Here is a 13,343-nt window from a genome sequence, read left to right as displayed (position 1 = left end):
ATTTCAGCAAAGAATACTGAATTGCAGGACTAGTTCAGGATGCTCAGTGTATAAAATGCCCTGAATTAATGAAAATCCTGGGTGATGTGTGACATGGCCTTCTTTCTTGTAGGTATTTGTAAATTTTGCTAAGGACCAAAGCGACGACGACCACACTAAGGACCTGTCATTGCACAAAAACCAAACTGTGGTAGACATTGCAATCCTTAATTCCTTCCTGCAAGATGAGAAGGTAAAAGAAAGTTGTGTGTGAGCCAATTTCAGCAAAGAAATGATAAGCAGAATGCAAACTTCCTTTTCCTGGGATAGGATACTCCCACAGAAGAAGCTAGAGGAAGAGAAACTGGACACTCTACTGATAACCATTCAATGCAATGCAATTCAATGCAATGAAAACAAAATTCCTTTACAGGGGCAGTGCCTCCTGGAGTCGTCTTGTACTGTTCTCAAGTGAAAGACTTGAACTTAGCTCGTTACAGTATAACTCTGAAGCTGTGGTAAAGCACCCATCAGATGCTGTGGGCTTTCAACCATACTGTATCTTGTCCTGTACAGTATGTTTTTACTAGGGTTGCAAAAACAGTTCATTGAGGAATCATGGCCAGTGGTTATTTATAGGTATTTTAGACATGAATGTTTTAGTCTTTAAAACAATCATGTCAGGAGTGGGAATTTCCTGGTGCTACATCCATTGCTGGCAATGAATGCACCAAGACAGTCAGTGGCAAGAAAAGTCACCACCGGTGTTGTAGCCTTAGGTTGTGAAAACTTACCTGACCACCTGCTTTTCCTAGACTGGTGTAGGTCAGTTGGTGACAAATCTGGGGCCCCAAAGCAGTACTGTGCAGATGGGATGGCAAGAGACAGGCCATCGTATACATTCATCTCCATCAGTAAGCGGTGATATGCAGAACTGTGAACCCTGCAGATGCACAGGATTATCCCACCAGCATCACAACCAATAACCTACTCTGACTAGTTTTTTGTGTAGTTAAGTACTCTCCTGCTCCTTTGAGGTACTGCAGCCGCTGCACAAACACCTAGTAGGAGGAAGTGTGAGAGAAGCAGACCTAGGGTTTGGACCACAGCAGCAAACTCAGTAGTTGTACAAGCTGCTAATGCCAAGAGCAAATTCTAAATCATGAGATGACACTCAGATATGTAATATCTGCTCTTTAGCCCCTGCTTTGCACCAGAAAGGTACCCATCATCTGAAGTTACTGCTTAGCACAAGCATGTTGCCATTTCTGGATTTGCCAGATAAAACTAGAAATGAGATGTAGATTTTTTTTTAACAGTATTATTTATGACTTTAAATAGGTAAGGTAGCATAATTAGGGATTGAAAGTGCTTTCAGTTGATCTTTGTAGCCACAGTATTTCTTTACATTATGCCTGCAATGCTATGCTCTCATTCTATCCATTCAGCAATAGCTACATTCATGATCTGACCAAGTTCCAGACTCTAGCAATCAGCCGCTATCTGCAATTACTGCAAGTTGTTCACCTAATTTTTTTTCCGTTTGGAAACTGATATAATGTTAGATTAATGTGTAAGTTTCTGCTTCTGTTGTGCAGTGTAGTTTCAGTCATTAGGTGATCCCTAACTGGAGAATACACCTTTATTATACATGTGACAGAACCACAGAATTGTAGGGGTTGGAAGGGACCGTCGGAGATTGATCTAGTCCAACCCCCCTGCCAAAGCAGGTTCACCCAGAGCAGGTTGCACAGGAACGCACCCAGGCGGATTTTGAATATTTCCAGAGAAGGAGACTCCACAGCCTCTCTGGGCAGCCTGTTCCAGTGCTCTGGAACTGCTTCAGTAAAAATCCCCTTCAAGAATAAGATGGTTCAAAAGAGTAGTGTTGCATCAGTCAATAATTTTTACAAATACAACAAAGTTTTACAAAGCCAGAATAGTACTAGAGGGGATACTATTACATTGACAACCAATTCTTGTTCACATTGTACAACAGTCATGGGAGAGTATGCTTTTGTTAATACACTTACAGGCCCCTCTGTCTTGCTTTTACATTCAGAAATAGGTTCCGTAATGTGGTTTGAACCCATGTGCAGTTCCTGGGCCATTCCTGTATGTCGTGCCTCCGCCTTAAATACCCGTACAGGTTCTGCACTAGTTCTTGATGCTATTCCACCGTGAATCAATCACGGACCATTTTCTTCTGTGAATGCCCATAGCAGCCCAACAAACAGTGAAGAGGGTGGCACGAGCCTGAAGAAGGTTGATTACATATTTCCAGGTATACTTGGTAATACTGACCAATTCAGCATTTTTAATACACAAACAGTTAAATATTTAGCACAAGTTCCCGGTCCCTGCTATGTCCTGCCTTGGGATGAAGTAAGAGCTTACTACATGCTCTGCTGAAGTGCCTTTTTCATACTATTTTTTTTTTATCTGTATAATACATTGCTAAGGGGATTGAGAAAGGAGTGTAATGGGGATTGGTATACCTCACTTAAAACATGCTTAGTCATTACCTTTATGGCATCGTCACCCTATGGGGATGAGTTACGGGGTGATGAATACACCAGACTTCCAGGTGCAGAAAAATTACTGAACAGCTGAGCTACAGCCATGACTTCTCTGTAACAGGCTGCAGGTATCTTGTGGTATTTGAAACAAATAGCATGTATTGAAGGCTTACCACTGCTAAAAATCACTATTACAAATCAGCATTAAGTCACTGAAGTGAAGGGCTTAAATTCTGCATTGCACAAAACTAATGCATGTAGAACCAGAACGAGTTCTAGGAGGATTCAGATTTGGTCCTGAAAGGGCTGTGGTTTGCTCTGTGTCACTGCTCATATAAATGATTGATTTAGCAGGAAACAAGTTACATCATAATACTCTTTCCCTAGCCCATCAAAAAGAGATTCTCGATTCTTATTGCCCTGTGACTGTCATGCTTATACGGAGTCCGCTAGCTGTGACAAAATGTTGCAGTAAACATAGATATTAACTGAACTGTTTCAGAGCGCTGATCTGTCTTGTTTGCACTGAACAGACAGCATAATGCAACTCTCAGACGAAGATTTGTCATGGAATAAGTTCAGACAGCCACTAATTTACTCTCATATGTTGGGGAAAAATCACTCTAGGATCACATACAGTCAGTATATGAACCACTCTTGATAATGAAACTGCACTGAGGTGTTAACTTATTTTAAACTTTATTACTATTGACATGTTGCATCCCTCTTTGTAGTACACCTGTATTTTAGTAAGGAGTTGTATTTCCCCCATGGTTAAACCACCACTTTGTGCTTATCCTTCCCTCCTGAATTATAGTTGGTCCTTCATTCCAAGCACTTTATGCTATCTGTAATGGGATCTATTTTTGCACTGGAATATCTGTTAACTTTGCAAAAATCTAGAGAGATTTCACAACTGAAATTTCTAAGTTAAATCCTTAAATGGACATTTTCATTAAAAGCAAAAAAAAAAGGTATATATATTTGTATTTGCTAATAACTGTTATGTGAAGTATTAAAAGGCACTCTAATTGCCTTGCATTAAGTAAAAAATAAAGCTGTTACGGCATCATTGGTCTTCAAAGTGTCGTTTTTGCGTATGTTCTTTTGAGGAGTGCTTTTAGCAGCTCCTGTTTTGCCTGTTGTTTTTTTTTTTTTTTTGTTGTTGTTGTGAACTTTGCAAGTTCCAGTATCTCTACAAATTGGCATGAGCCACATTCTATTTTCAGGTCAGTGAAGTGGCACAAGGTTTGAAAGGCAAGTGCTATTTCAAGCTTCTAAAGTCAGTAAATGGAAAGGTCTCCAGCAAACCCTGAAAAAAAATCATCAGTGTAACTGTCAAACCCAGCTGCAGAGCATAACAAACTTACCTCCATGTTTAAATCCCAAGTCTGGTACCTGCCTCTGCATATTTCCATTAGAGAGATGTGGCAAGCTGCAACTATGGATAATTGTCCCTTCTCCTTGCTAAAAGTACCCTATACTTGTTTTCACTGACAAAGGAAAATGTTAATGTTGGAGTATAAAGAATGTGAAATACCCTAAACTTAGCTAATATCAAATTACCGGAGGATCACTCATGTTAATACTGTGTTGATTTTGAACAGCATTTTACAAATGCAAGCAGAGTAATGGTCTGATTGCTCAAAGGAAAACTGATTCTAAAACTTTGCCTTCCTGCTGCCTGTATTCCAGCTGTCAACCAATTAAGTTCCAGAATCCAACCAATTCATGAGGTTACGCTCATTAAGAAAATTCATCCTGAGAGAGGAAGCCAATTAAAATTTCCTGGGTATCCTGTGTTAATCTAGTGTCCAGCTGGTGCTTTGGGTTATGTGCTTGATTTATCAACCTCGTCAGAAAACAACAAACTTTGGAATAAAGTACATCCTGAGTATTTTTCACTCTCATTGCTAGTGACAAGGAAAATAGGTGTCACAGGCCCAGGTTTTTTTAGTAAAACTACTTTTTTTTTCCCCAGTAAACAATAAAACAGCTTAATTTTTGCATTCAAGTGGAGAAGAAAAAAAGAAGTCCTATTAGTTCCCTGTCCCATTTTTCAGCCCATGTTTTTGTTACTTAAAGTCCTTTGAGTTAACTGCCATAAAGCAACATTCTGAATCAACTAATAGTGATGGTTTATCAGCCACTTACATTTTACAAATCAACTTTTTAAAGGTATAATATAAGGCAGTGGTTTCTGAAAGCAGTGGTTGTTCTACCTGAGAGTGCTAAAGATGGTCCTGCTGGAGGGAGGAGAGCATGAAGACTGGGACCTGTTATACTCCCTTACCACAGCAGCTGCATCCCATCCGTGCACCTCGGACTACACCTGTGCTTTCAGTGCTTTCCATGAGATCGTAATGCACTTCACAGAAGCAATAATCATCATGAGGCAGACTGCAGAGATACTTCAGTAGAGATGCAAAATCAGTCACTTACTGCAGGTCAGTGATTAAGGTGTGGAAAAGCCTCCCAGGTGCTACTGCCAGTTAGTGACCTTTAAAGTGCAGAAGAGGATGCTCCATACTGCTGCACATAAAACCCAAGTCTGACTTTCTCAGTCTGCCCTGCTGCTATTCACTCTACTGGCTCCAAAGCAACTGTTACCAAGATTGTTGTTGACATGCCGAATGCTGTACCTGGAGAATGGGGTTTATCGTTTCAAAGTTTAAAAAGAGTAGCGTTTACAGCTCAAGCTCTTAAAAATTCATGCTTCATCCAAGTTTATTTGGCTTTTAACAGTCCTGCAAAAAGTATTTCGAAGAACGTAAGTAGGTGTAGATCAGCTGGGTTCGACTACACAGTTGAATAAGAAGAGCTAATCCAATTTCAGTTAACAAACATTAAAATACATGAGGCAAAGCATTATGTATCTAATCCACAGTTCTGAGGGAGAGTTTACTGAACAGAAAAAGAAAGGGCCGAAGTGAACTATAACATCACAGTGAATAAATGCTCTTCTTGTGGCAGAGCAGCTTCACTGCAACACCTCCTGGGGGCAATTCCAGGCACACTAATGTTTTACGTTACCCAGAATTAATACAAAGCACCCCAATGAGAAGTCTGATTAAAATGTATCTGGGTAACAGGTATGTGGGGGATTCCTTCTTACAGCAGTATGCAGTATCCAAGATGCGATAATTACAAGAGTTACAAAAGTACATTATGAAAATGATACCAGCCCTGAGCTGTAACTTTGGAAAGGGGCACTTAGGAGGTTTGATAGTGATCTAGCTATGCAGAAAAGGATTAGGGATTCAGAGGTTAAAATAAAAGATAGGTGAAGTATGGTTCACGCCAAAAGCAATATGGCTCAAGTTCTTTTTCCTGGGGATATAGGTACATCACTATAAACTTCTCTTTAGTAATTGCTATCAGGGTGCAAAATTTTACTGATTTACAACGCTAGTGATCAGCATTTTGCATCCATTTACTGTAAAATGAAGAACAATTGGCTCAGTTCATAAGGGTATGACGATTCATGTGATGGCACTTGCTGACAGCACCTCCATCTGGTCCTTTCTGCCATCCGTTACATCCTTTAGAAGAAGGTCACTTCAAGGGCGAGCACGGCAGAGGAATCAGGAGCATATTTTGCTGGGACTCCAAGAATCTGACACTGTCCCGCACTGAAATTAAATGCATATTTAATTAAGACAGCAATACAACAAGAAATAATATTTTTCTCAGCATGCATGCAGGTAATGCTAGTGAGTCCTCTGGATCTTACCAGCTGCTACCACTCTGGCATCTTCATGGGCACTGTGCCTTCCCGCTGCCCGGTGATCTGGGCTCTCATTCCACCAGATCACGTGGACTGAAAAAGGACAAATAAAGTCAGCTGAATACTGCTATGCTGCCATACAACACGTACTGTAAGTCCTAGCAGTCTCTCTTCACCTGTTAGATGCCTTGCAGTTAGCAGAAACAATTCTCCAGTAAGCGGTGGGACGATCCTTTGCTGAGCCTTTAAAAGGTTTGACTCTTTAACATCAGATCTGAGTCTTTTAAGATAGCAGCACCCAGCTTAAGCCTGTAACCCAACATGCAAAGCTGGGTTCAAGGACTGTTTACAGGAATTTGGTGATCCACACCAACATTTTCATCAAGCTGGCCAATCCCGATCCAGGACAAGGGCTTGCCCCTCTCCCTCCGCCCCTTCCCATGCCAAAGTCTGTCAAACTGAGTACTACCTGTGTTAAGTAACCCATACTCTGTGTGGAAAACACCAATCAGCTTGGTGTAGCCTGTGTTGATGTGAGCATTGATTGCAGCGCGAAATGCTTCGCCCCACAGTGCTGGCCCACCAGGCTTCATCTGGAAAGTAACCCATTCGTATACTCCTGGAAGAAAAGGAAAAGACCAACTGAAGGCAGGAAACACAAATTAATGTGCTGGTTCTCAAACAGTGTGTCAGGGCCACAATGTATTTATTGTGAAACCAGTACTGCCATTCCCTGCCATCTGGGGTCAGCAGGACAAGAAACTGCCCCTTCATCCCAGCATGCACAACATCTCACAGCATCCAGGGGCTCACAAGAGCACACCAAGGGGCTCGCTAACTGGAGCTAGTTCAAGTGCAAATGCAAGTTACCAGAGACCCTGAGGAACTGAAGGCTTCACACAAAGCCCAGCTTAGCGACTTTCAGTGTTGCCTGGAAGTTTGGGGAGATTCAGACCACTTTGCAGCAACCACAGATACTCACAAATGTTTACAGGATTTGGGTAGCTGATCAAACAATGCCTTTTCTAAGACTGGTAATGTTTTCTGGCATTGAAGTGGTTTATGACCTTATAAGCCCCCTTCGACTCCTGGCAATTGGTCACAGCAAGATCTGAAGGCATGACCAACAGACCAGGACTAGCTCAGCACCTCTGCTCTGCCAAACAATCTCCCTTCTGTGTAGACAAATGGCATGATTTGCTGAAAAACTCCAGTCCTGCTACAAGACACGTTATCCATCTCTTTCTGGCAGTTACTCTAGATCACAATGGCTGACACTTTAATAGAAAGCTAGACACTTGCCACATGGCAACGTATGTCTAGTCTCATTCTCCTGCAATGTGCTGGAGATGATAAACTGAAATGGGACCAACGTGTTTGAAAAGTCAGCTCTCCAGTTTTAAAAGAAAACTGGACTGCTTTCAAACTGAATTGTAACAGCATAACAATCAGAATCACAGGGAAATAAAGAACACGGATTACGGTATGTGTGCAGATGCTGAGGGCTAAAGCAAGGCCCGTTTGAAACCACTCCATGAAACAAAGTCTGCAAACGTTCATAAATTGTGGAACGGCCTGCTGGGGAACAATACTATTAATACCACATTTGCTACAGAGAGAATTAAAATACATCAGGGCAGGACATCTACACCTAACCTGAAGATTGTTACAAGTATGCTTGACTTGCATGTATCTTTAAAAAGTAGGGATTATTTTGGGTTTTTTTTTTCTTAAAACTGTTGTGAAAGCAGTATTATCAAAGCAAATTGATAGACGAGAGAGACATCTGTGAAAGAGAATAATCATTGTCTTTAGTGTCTCCAGGCAGTGTACTCCCACTGACAGATCATAGAGTCATAGAATCAAAGTGTGGTTTGGGTTGATGCAGCCCAGGATGCAGTTGGCCTTCTGGGCTGCAAGCGCACATCGCTGGGTCATGTTAAGCTTCTCATCAACCAACACTCCCAAGTCCCTCTCCTCAGGGCTGCTTTCAATCCATTCTCCACCCAGTCTGTATTTGTGCTTGGGATTGCCCCAACCCACATGCAGGACCCTGCACTCAGCCTGGTTGAACTTCATGAGGTTCACACAGGCCCACCTCTCAAGCCTGTCCAGGTCCCTCTGGATGCCATCCCTTCCCTCCAGCATTTCAACCACGCCACACAGCTTGGTGTCATCAGAAAACTTGCTGAGGGTGCACTCAATCCCATTGCCCATGTCACCAACAAAGATGTTAAACAGTACTGGTCCCGGTACCAGTCCCTGAGGAATACCACTCATCACTGGTTGCCACTTGAACATCAAGCGGTTGAAAGCAACTCTTTGGAGTGTGACCATCCAGCCGGTTCCTCATCCACGAAGAGGTCCACCTGTCAAATCCATGTCTCTCCAATTTAGAGACAAGGACGTCATGCGGGACAGTGTAAAATGCTTTGCTCAAGTCCTGGTAGATGACAACGTAAGTCCAGGAAGACTGCTCTGATCACTGCTATGGCGCTGCCATTTTGCATGTTCATTTAGGCAATTCACACACCTCTTCACAACCTTAACAATCAGGGCTCTAGTCAGTTACTGATCTAAGTCAGTGTAAGATCCTTCTTAAAAACCTTGTCTCTCATCTGTGTCATGTCACCTTTTTCACATGGGTGTACGTACATGCGCTTGTTACATAAAGGGTTATAAAACCACGTAATACCTTGTTTAAACTTTGAGCCACTTTTTGTTAGTCCATCAGTATCACTAACTTTATCAGCAAAAGAGAAGATAAGCTCACCTCCTTCTTTTGGAGGCTTCCCAATCTGACACCAGGGAACCAGATAAGCAACCTCATTGTGCTGCTTTTCCATCAAGGGGAGAGCTGCGGAGATGAATTTTCCCTGCCAGTCCTTGTCATTGGCTAGTGCATGTCGGACTGCTGTTCTGTGGGCAAAATCCTCTGTAAGAAAGGGAAAAAAAAGAAAAAAAAGATGAAAAAAATGCACTTAACGTCACATCAGACTCAAACAAAAGGTATAATTACAAGGAGGCAAGTTGCACTTACATAAGTTTGAAACTGATCTTTTTATACAGCATATTAGCTCAACACAGATGTGGTAAGTTGCCTTTAAATTCTGCAAATATCTTTGCCTTAGCTCTCAGATTTAAATGGTTTCAAGCCAAACCAGATTTTCCAAGGAAGTTTATAAAAAAGTTAAGTGAAAGATTCATATATGGCATCCACAGGGACTACTGGATGTGGCAACAGTTACTGAGGATAAGGAGATTCAGAGAAAGCACAGTGGATAAGGAAGTGAAGTGGGAAAGAAAATTCAGAAGGAATATTAGCCTACCAAGAGAAAACAAAGAAAAACGTTAAGTTTTGGGTTATATAAAATGACATTAACATTGCAAGTGTAGAAGTAATGTTTGTTCGTTCAGCTACATAAAAAGTTATTAAATGCCCCAAATCCGGACCTTTTCCACAAATCCACTGAATTAAGAATGTCTGAATTTCAATTGATTAGGCTGCAGTGGCATCCTAAGCAGTATGTGTACGCAGACAGATTTCAATAGTACAAGAGAAAAATCCAGCATCTGAGAATGGGAAGAATCTTGAGAAACAGCAGTTATCTTGGGACCAAGAGAAAAATATACTGATTATTTTTAACTACTAAAAAGATATAAGCAGAGGTCTGATGGATCAAGAAGAAAGTATGTTGTACCTTACACATGTAAACACCATTAGGAAAGAAATAAAAATTGTTAAGTTTTTCCTTAGTTAACCATTTCAAAGGTTTCTCATAGATTATTAAAAATGGGGTGGTTTTTTTAGACAAAGAACAAGGCAAAAAAGTTCTGAGGAGGAGGACAACTTATGAACCACAGATACACGTAAACTCATAGTATTCCTGTCAATAGACGGCTGGTCCCTCCACTCCTCCAGGACAAAAGGGGAGGAGACTCTTTATTTTGAACAGGTACTATGAACATGCTGGATTTCAATGAGCAGACTGAGCACTTCAGAAACAAAACTCTCTGTCTCAGCACACAGATACCGCAGCAGGTATACAAAGAAATGACACCAGTGAGCCTTCCCACCTCTCCACAACCCAAGTACCACGTTCCCCTGGGCTCCACAAAGAGCACAGCCAGCACACCTTGTTTATCACATAACTTTAGCTTTTCTTGGCTCACCAGCACCTTCCAGCTCAGCACCGACTCCCAACAACATAAAAAGTTGATTATACTGCCAAAAGCCTTGCTGCCACCAAGGCTGAAGCAGCAACGAAACGCTCCATGTGCTTGGGGTGCCGGGGCAGCTGGAGTGACTTCCCACCTCAGCATGGTCCAGCTGCAGGAGGAGTTTAAGCTTGCAAAATGCGTGCTCATTTGCTTTAGGGGAGTGACTGTTGCACTGAACTAAAATTTGAGAACAATTACACATGCATATAAACATACAGAGTCTGCATATAGATTATCTGCACTTATATGTTTTATTTTATTATGGAGGTCTCAACCTTTTTTCAACCCATTTGGAAATCCTTAAGATATCTGTGGTTCAGGAACGGGCCCTAAATTAGAAATAACCATGAACTGCGGCACTGTGCCGCAATCCCTCTATTATACCTGTTTTGAGCAGAGACTTCTGTTTAAGAAGAGCTGTAACTCTCTCATCCCAACACATCAAAATTGTCACGACAGGCTCTGCAGTGTTCTTTTCAGTAATGAGCACAGGAACAGATTTTTTTTTTTTTTAATATCTATTTTCTTACAGTGAGAGCAACAAATAAAAGCCGGGTAAGCGTTCTCTTTGCCTTCCTGCCTAGGAGACGGGGAGCGCAGAGAGAGTAGAGCAGCGCAAAGGGGTGCTGAGCGTACCGTACTTCCAAATGTGGACAACCTTATTCATCGCTCCCAGCTCCGCAGACCAGAATCCCACCAGCTCCGAGTGAGCTGTGCGAAGATGGAAGTACTTGTTGACCAGTTCCACAAAATCCTTCATCTTTGACGGCTTAATATCGTATGTGCGAATTTCGTAGAAAATGCTATTTTTTTGCCTGGGCCCTGTAGCAAGGGATGCAAGTACCTGAGAGGAAACATTAAGAAAAATAACTAATTCTCACACCAGAAAACCGCCTTCTGTCTAATTTCTAGACTTTTTTTAAAAAAAGTGAGACTCTATAGAGATATATACTGGGGGCTGGGAGAGGGAGTACTTCACGATCTTGTGACTTTTTTCCTTGGAAATAGTTCCCACGTGCATTATTTGCTGCAACTCCTTTTGGCGGCGCAACAGACCGTGACGTGTCTTTCACTTGTCGCGCTCAATTGTTTAATTATTAGCCCGCAACAAAGCAAGGGAATTCTCCTTCCCTCGTACTCCTTCCTCAGGCAGCCAGCGGCAGGATGCAAAAAGCCAGAGCCGCGAAAAGGGAGTCGGTGGAACACGCTATTCAGCGGTGAGGCTGCTGATGCGGCTGAAGCGGAGGCGATACCAACATCTGCCTGCGTTGCCCTTACTCGACCCACTCACGCTCCCGCAGCGTTCTCTAGCTGCAGTCTTACACCAGCGCTAGCAAATAACGTCTTGCTGGCAACAGGAAGAAAAAGGTGCCAGCGCCTGGGAAACGACTTTGATTCCTGCCAGCACGAGGTTGCTGAAGTCGGCATCCTTGCCCATCGCTGGCTGCTTCCCGAGACCCCCCAGAACAGGCCTGCTTCAGCAGCTGCCCCAGGAACCTGCGCACGCCCTACTCGCCTCTCCAACACAACTTGAAAAATTAAGGCCAAACCGAATCTGTGGCCCTAGCCCGTATTTGCCCAGAGGGTGGCTGCAGGATGGGTTCTGGGCATGAGCTACTCCACCAGCATCAGCAGGCGCGCACACCGTGCAGCTCAAGCCACAACACAGTGACGGCCACGACCACGGCCCTTGTTTCCTAGCGACCCCTTGGAGGAGCACACATCTAGCTTTGGTTGCCATGTGTCACAGCTTCTTCCAGCATTTGCGTTTCGCGAGTCCCCGCAGGATCTGGAAGGAACGGTAATCCGGCACTCACAGCGCGCCGCCACGACAGCAGCGACGCCGTCAGCGACGCGGCCAGGGCCCCGTTTCTGCAGGAGAAGAGAAGCCGCCACGCTTTCTGCCACTCCAGCAACCGCTGGAGCACTGCCGCGCCACCCCTCCCACCCGAACGGCACGGCACACGCTGCCGGAGAAGACCCCGGGGCTCGCACACAGGCTCCTTAAAGAGGATGTCGCGACAACGACGGCCCCGGCCCCCTGCGCCCGCCGACAGACGGCCCGCCCCACGCCCCGCCCACCTGGGCCAAACCCCGCCCCCGCGTCGAGCCAAGCCCCGCCCACCCCGCCCCGCTCCCGCCACCCCGGCGGCGCCCCCGCGCCCCGCTCCGCTCGCAGCGCCCACCCGGTACCTGCGGGCGGGCCCGGGCCCGGGCCAGGCGGGCGGCGGCGGCGAGGGGACGGCGGAGCGCCCCCGGGGGCAGCATGGCGAACGGCGGGGCGGGCGGAAGGCGAGCGCGGCGGTCTGCCGTCGGTTGCGTGGGAGGGCGGGCGGGCGGGCGGCCCGGGGGCGGGGCGGGGGGGGCGGAGCCGGCGGGGGGGGGCGGCCGTTGGGTCGGCCTTGGCAGCCCGCCCCGCTGCGTGGGTCAGCGGAGACCTGAACTGCCGCCATGGGCGTTGGATTCCCGTTCTTTATCCTGCGGGAGTCGGGGGGGAGGTGTGGCCGAGTGGACCGATGGACGGACGGACGGATGGATAGATGGATGGATGGATGGGTGGGTGGGTGGGTGGACGGATGGGTGGATGGATGGGTGGATGGATGGGTGGGTGGATGGATGGATGGATGGGTGGATGGATGGGTGGATGGATGGATGGACGGACGGATGGGTGGGTGGATGGATGGATGGATGGGTGGGTGGGTGGGTGGGTGGATGGATGGATGGGTGGATGGATGGATGGATGGATGGGTGGGTGGGTGGGTGGGTGGATGGATGGATGGGTGGGTGGGTGCGTGGGTGAAACAGGAACAACCACCAGGAAAAACCGCAGATCAAGCAGCTCCTGTATCCCGCTGCCGACAGGCAGAACACGGTAGCTCAAAGGGGGGGAGTGAATG

The 13,343-nt window shown here is 45.1% G+C and overlaps 2 protein-coding genes across 2 annotated transcripts in view; one reads left to right on the top strand and one right to left on the bottom strand.

Annotated features, from left to right (window-relative positions):
- The window catches only part of ABCA1 (ATP binding cassette subfamily A member 1), an 81,110-nt gene extending 77,541 nt beyond the window's left edge, over nucleotides 1-3,569 (top strand). The window contains exon 49 of the mRNA XM_074166836.1: nucleotides 113-3,569. Within this exon, the coding sequence (XP_074022937.1) occupies nucleotides 113-253 (141 nt within the window). The 3' untranslated portion in view covers nucleotides 254-3,569. The remainder of the gene's footprint in view (nucleotides 1-112) is intronic.
- Nucleotides 3,570-5,202: 1,633 nt separating this feature from the next.
- NIPSNAP3A (nipsnap homolog 3A) lies at nucleotides 5,203-12,774 on the bottom strand. The gene is made up of 6 exons (XM_074166405.1): nucleotides 12,640-12,774; nucleotides 11,083-11,290; nucleotides 8,999-9,160; nucleotides 6,695-6,844; nucleotides 6,232-6,318; nucleotides 5,203-6,130 (listed from the first exon to the last, which is right to left on the bottom strand). The coding sequence occupies exons 1-6, from the start codon at nucleotides 12,712-12,714 to the stop codon at nucleotides 6,054-6,056; spliced, it is 759 nt and encodes a 252-aa protein (XP_074022506.1). The 5' UTR covers nucleotides 12,715-12,774; the 3' UTR covers nucleotides 5,203-6,053.
- Nucleotides 12,775-13,343: the final 569 nt, after the last annotated feature.

The sequence above is a fragment of the Numenius arquata genome, chromosome Z (assembly GCF_964106895.1).
Source record: "Numenius arquata chromosome Z, bNumArq3.hap1.1, whole genome shotgun sequence".
Classification (NCBI taxonomy): domain Eukaryota; kingdom Metazoa; phylum Chordata; class Aves; order Charadriiformes; family Scolopacidae; genus Numenius; species Numenius arquata.
This window is presented reverse-complemented; position numbering and strand designations above follow the sequence as displayed.

What these genes read in the sequence shown, in the direction of transcription:
- NIPSNAP3A (XM_074166405.1), bottom strand. Translation starts at nt 12,714, where the DNA reads ATGCTGCCCCCGGGGGCGCTCCGCCGTCCCCTCGCCGCCGCCGCCCGC. An exon ending in GGGCCCGGGCCCGCCCGCAG is followed by an intron (nt 11,291 to 12,639) that starts GTACCGGGTGGG and finishes GTTTCCTCTCAG; the next exon opens with GTACTTGCATCCCTTGCTAC. An exon ending in TGCCAGAGTGGTAGCAGCTG is followed by an intron (nt 6,131 to 6,231) that starts GTAAGATCCAGA and finishes ATTTAATTTCAG; the next exon opens with TGCGGGACAGTGTCAGATTC.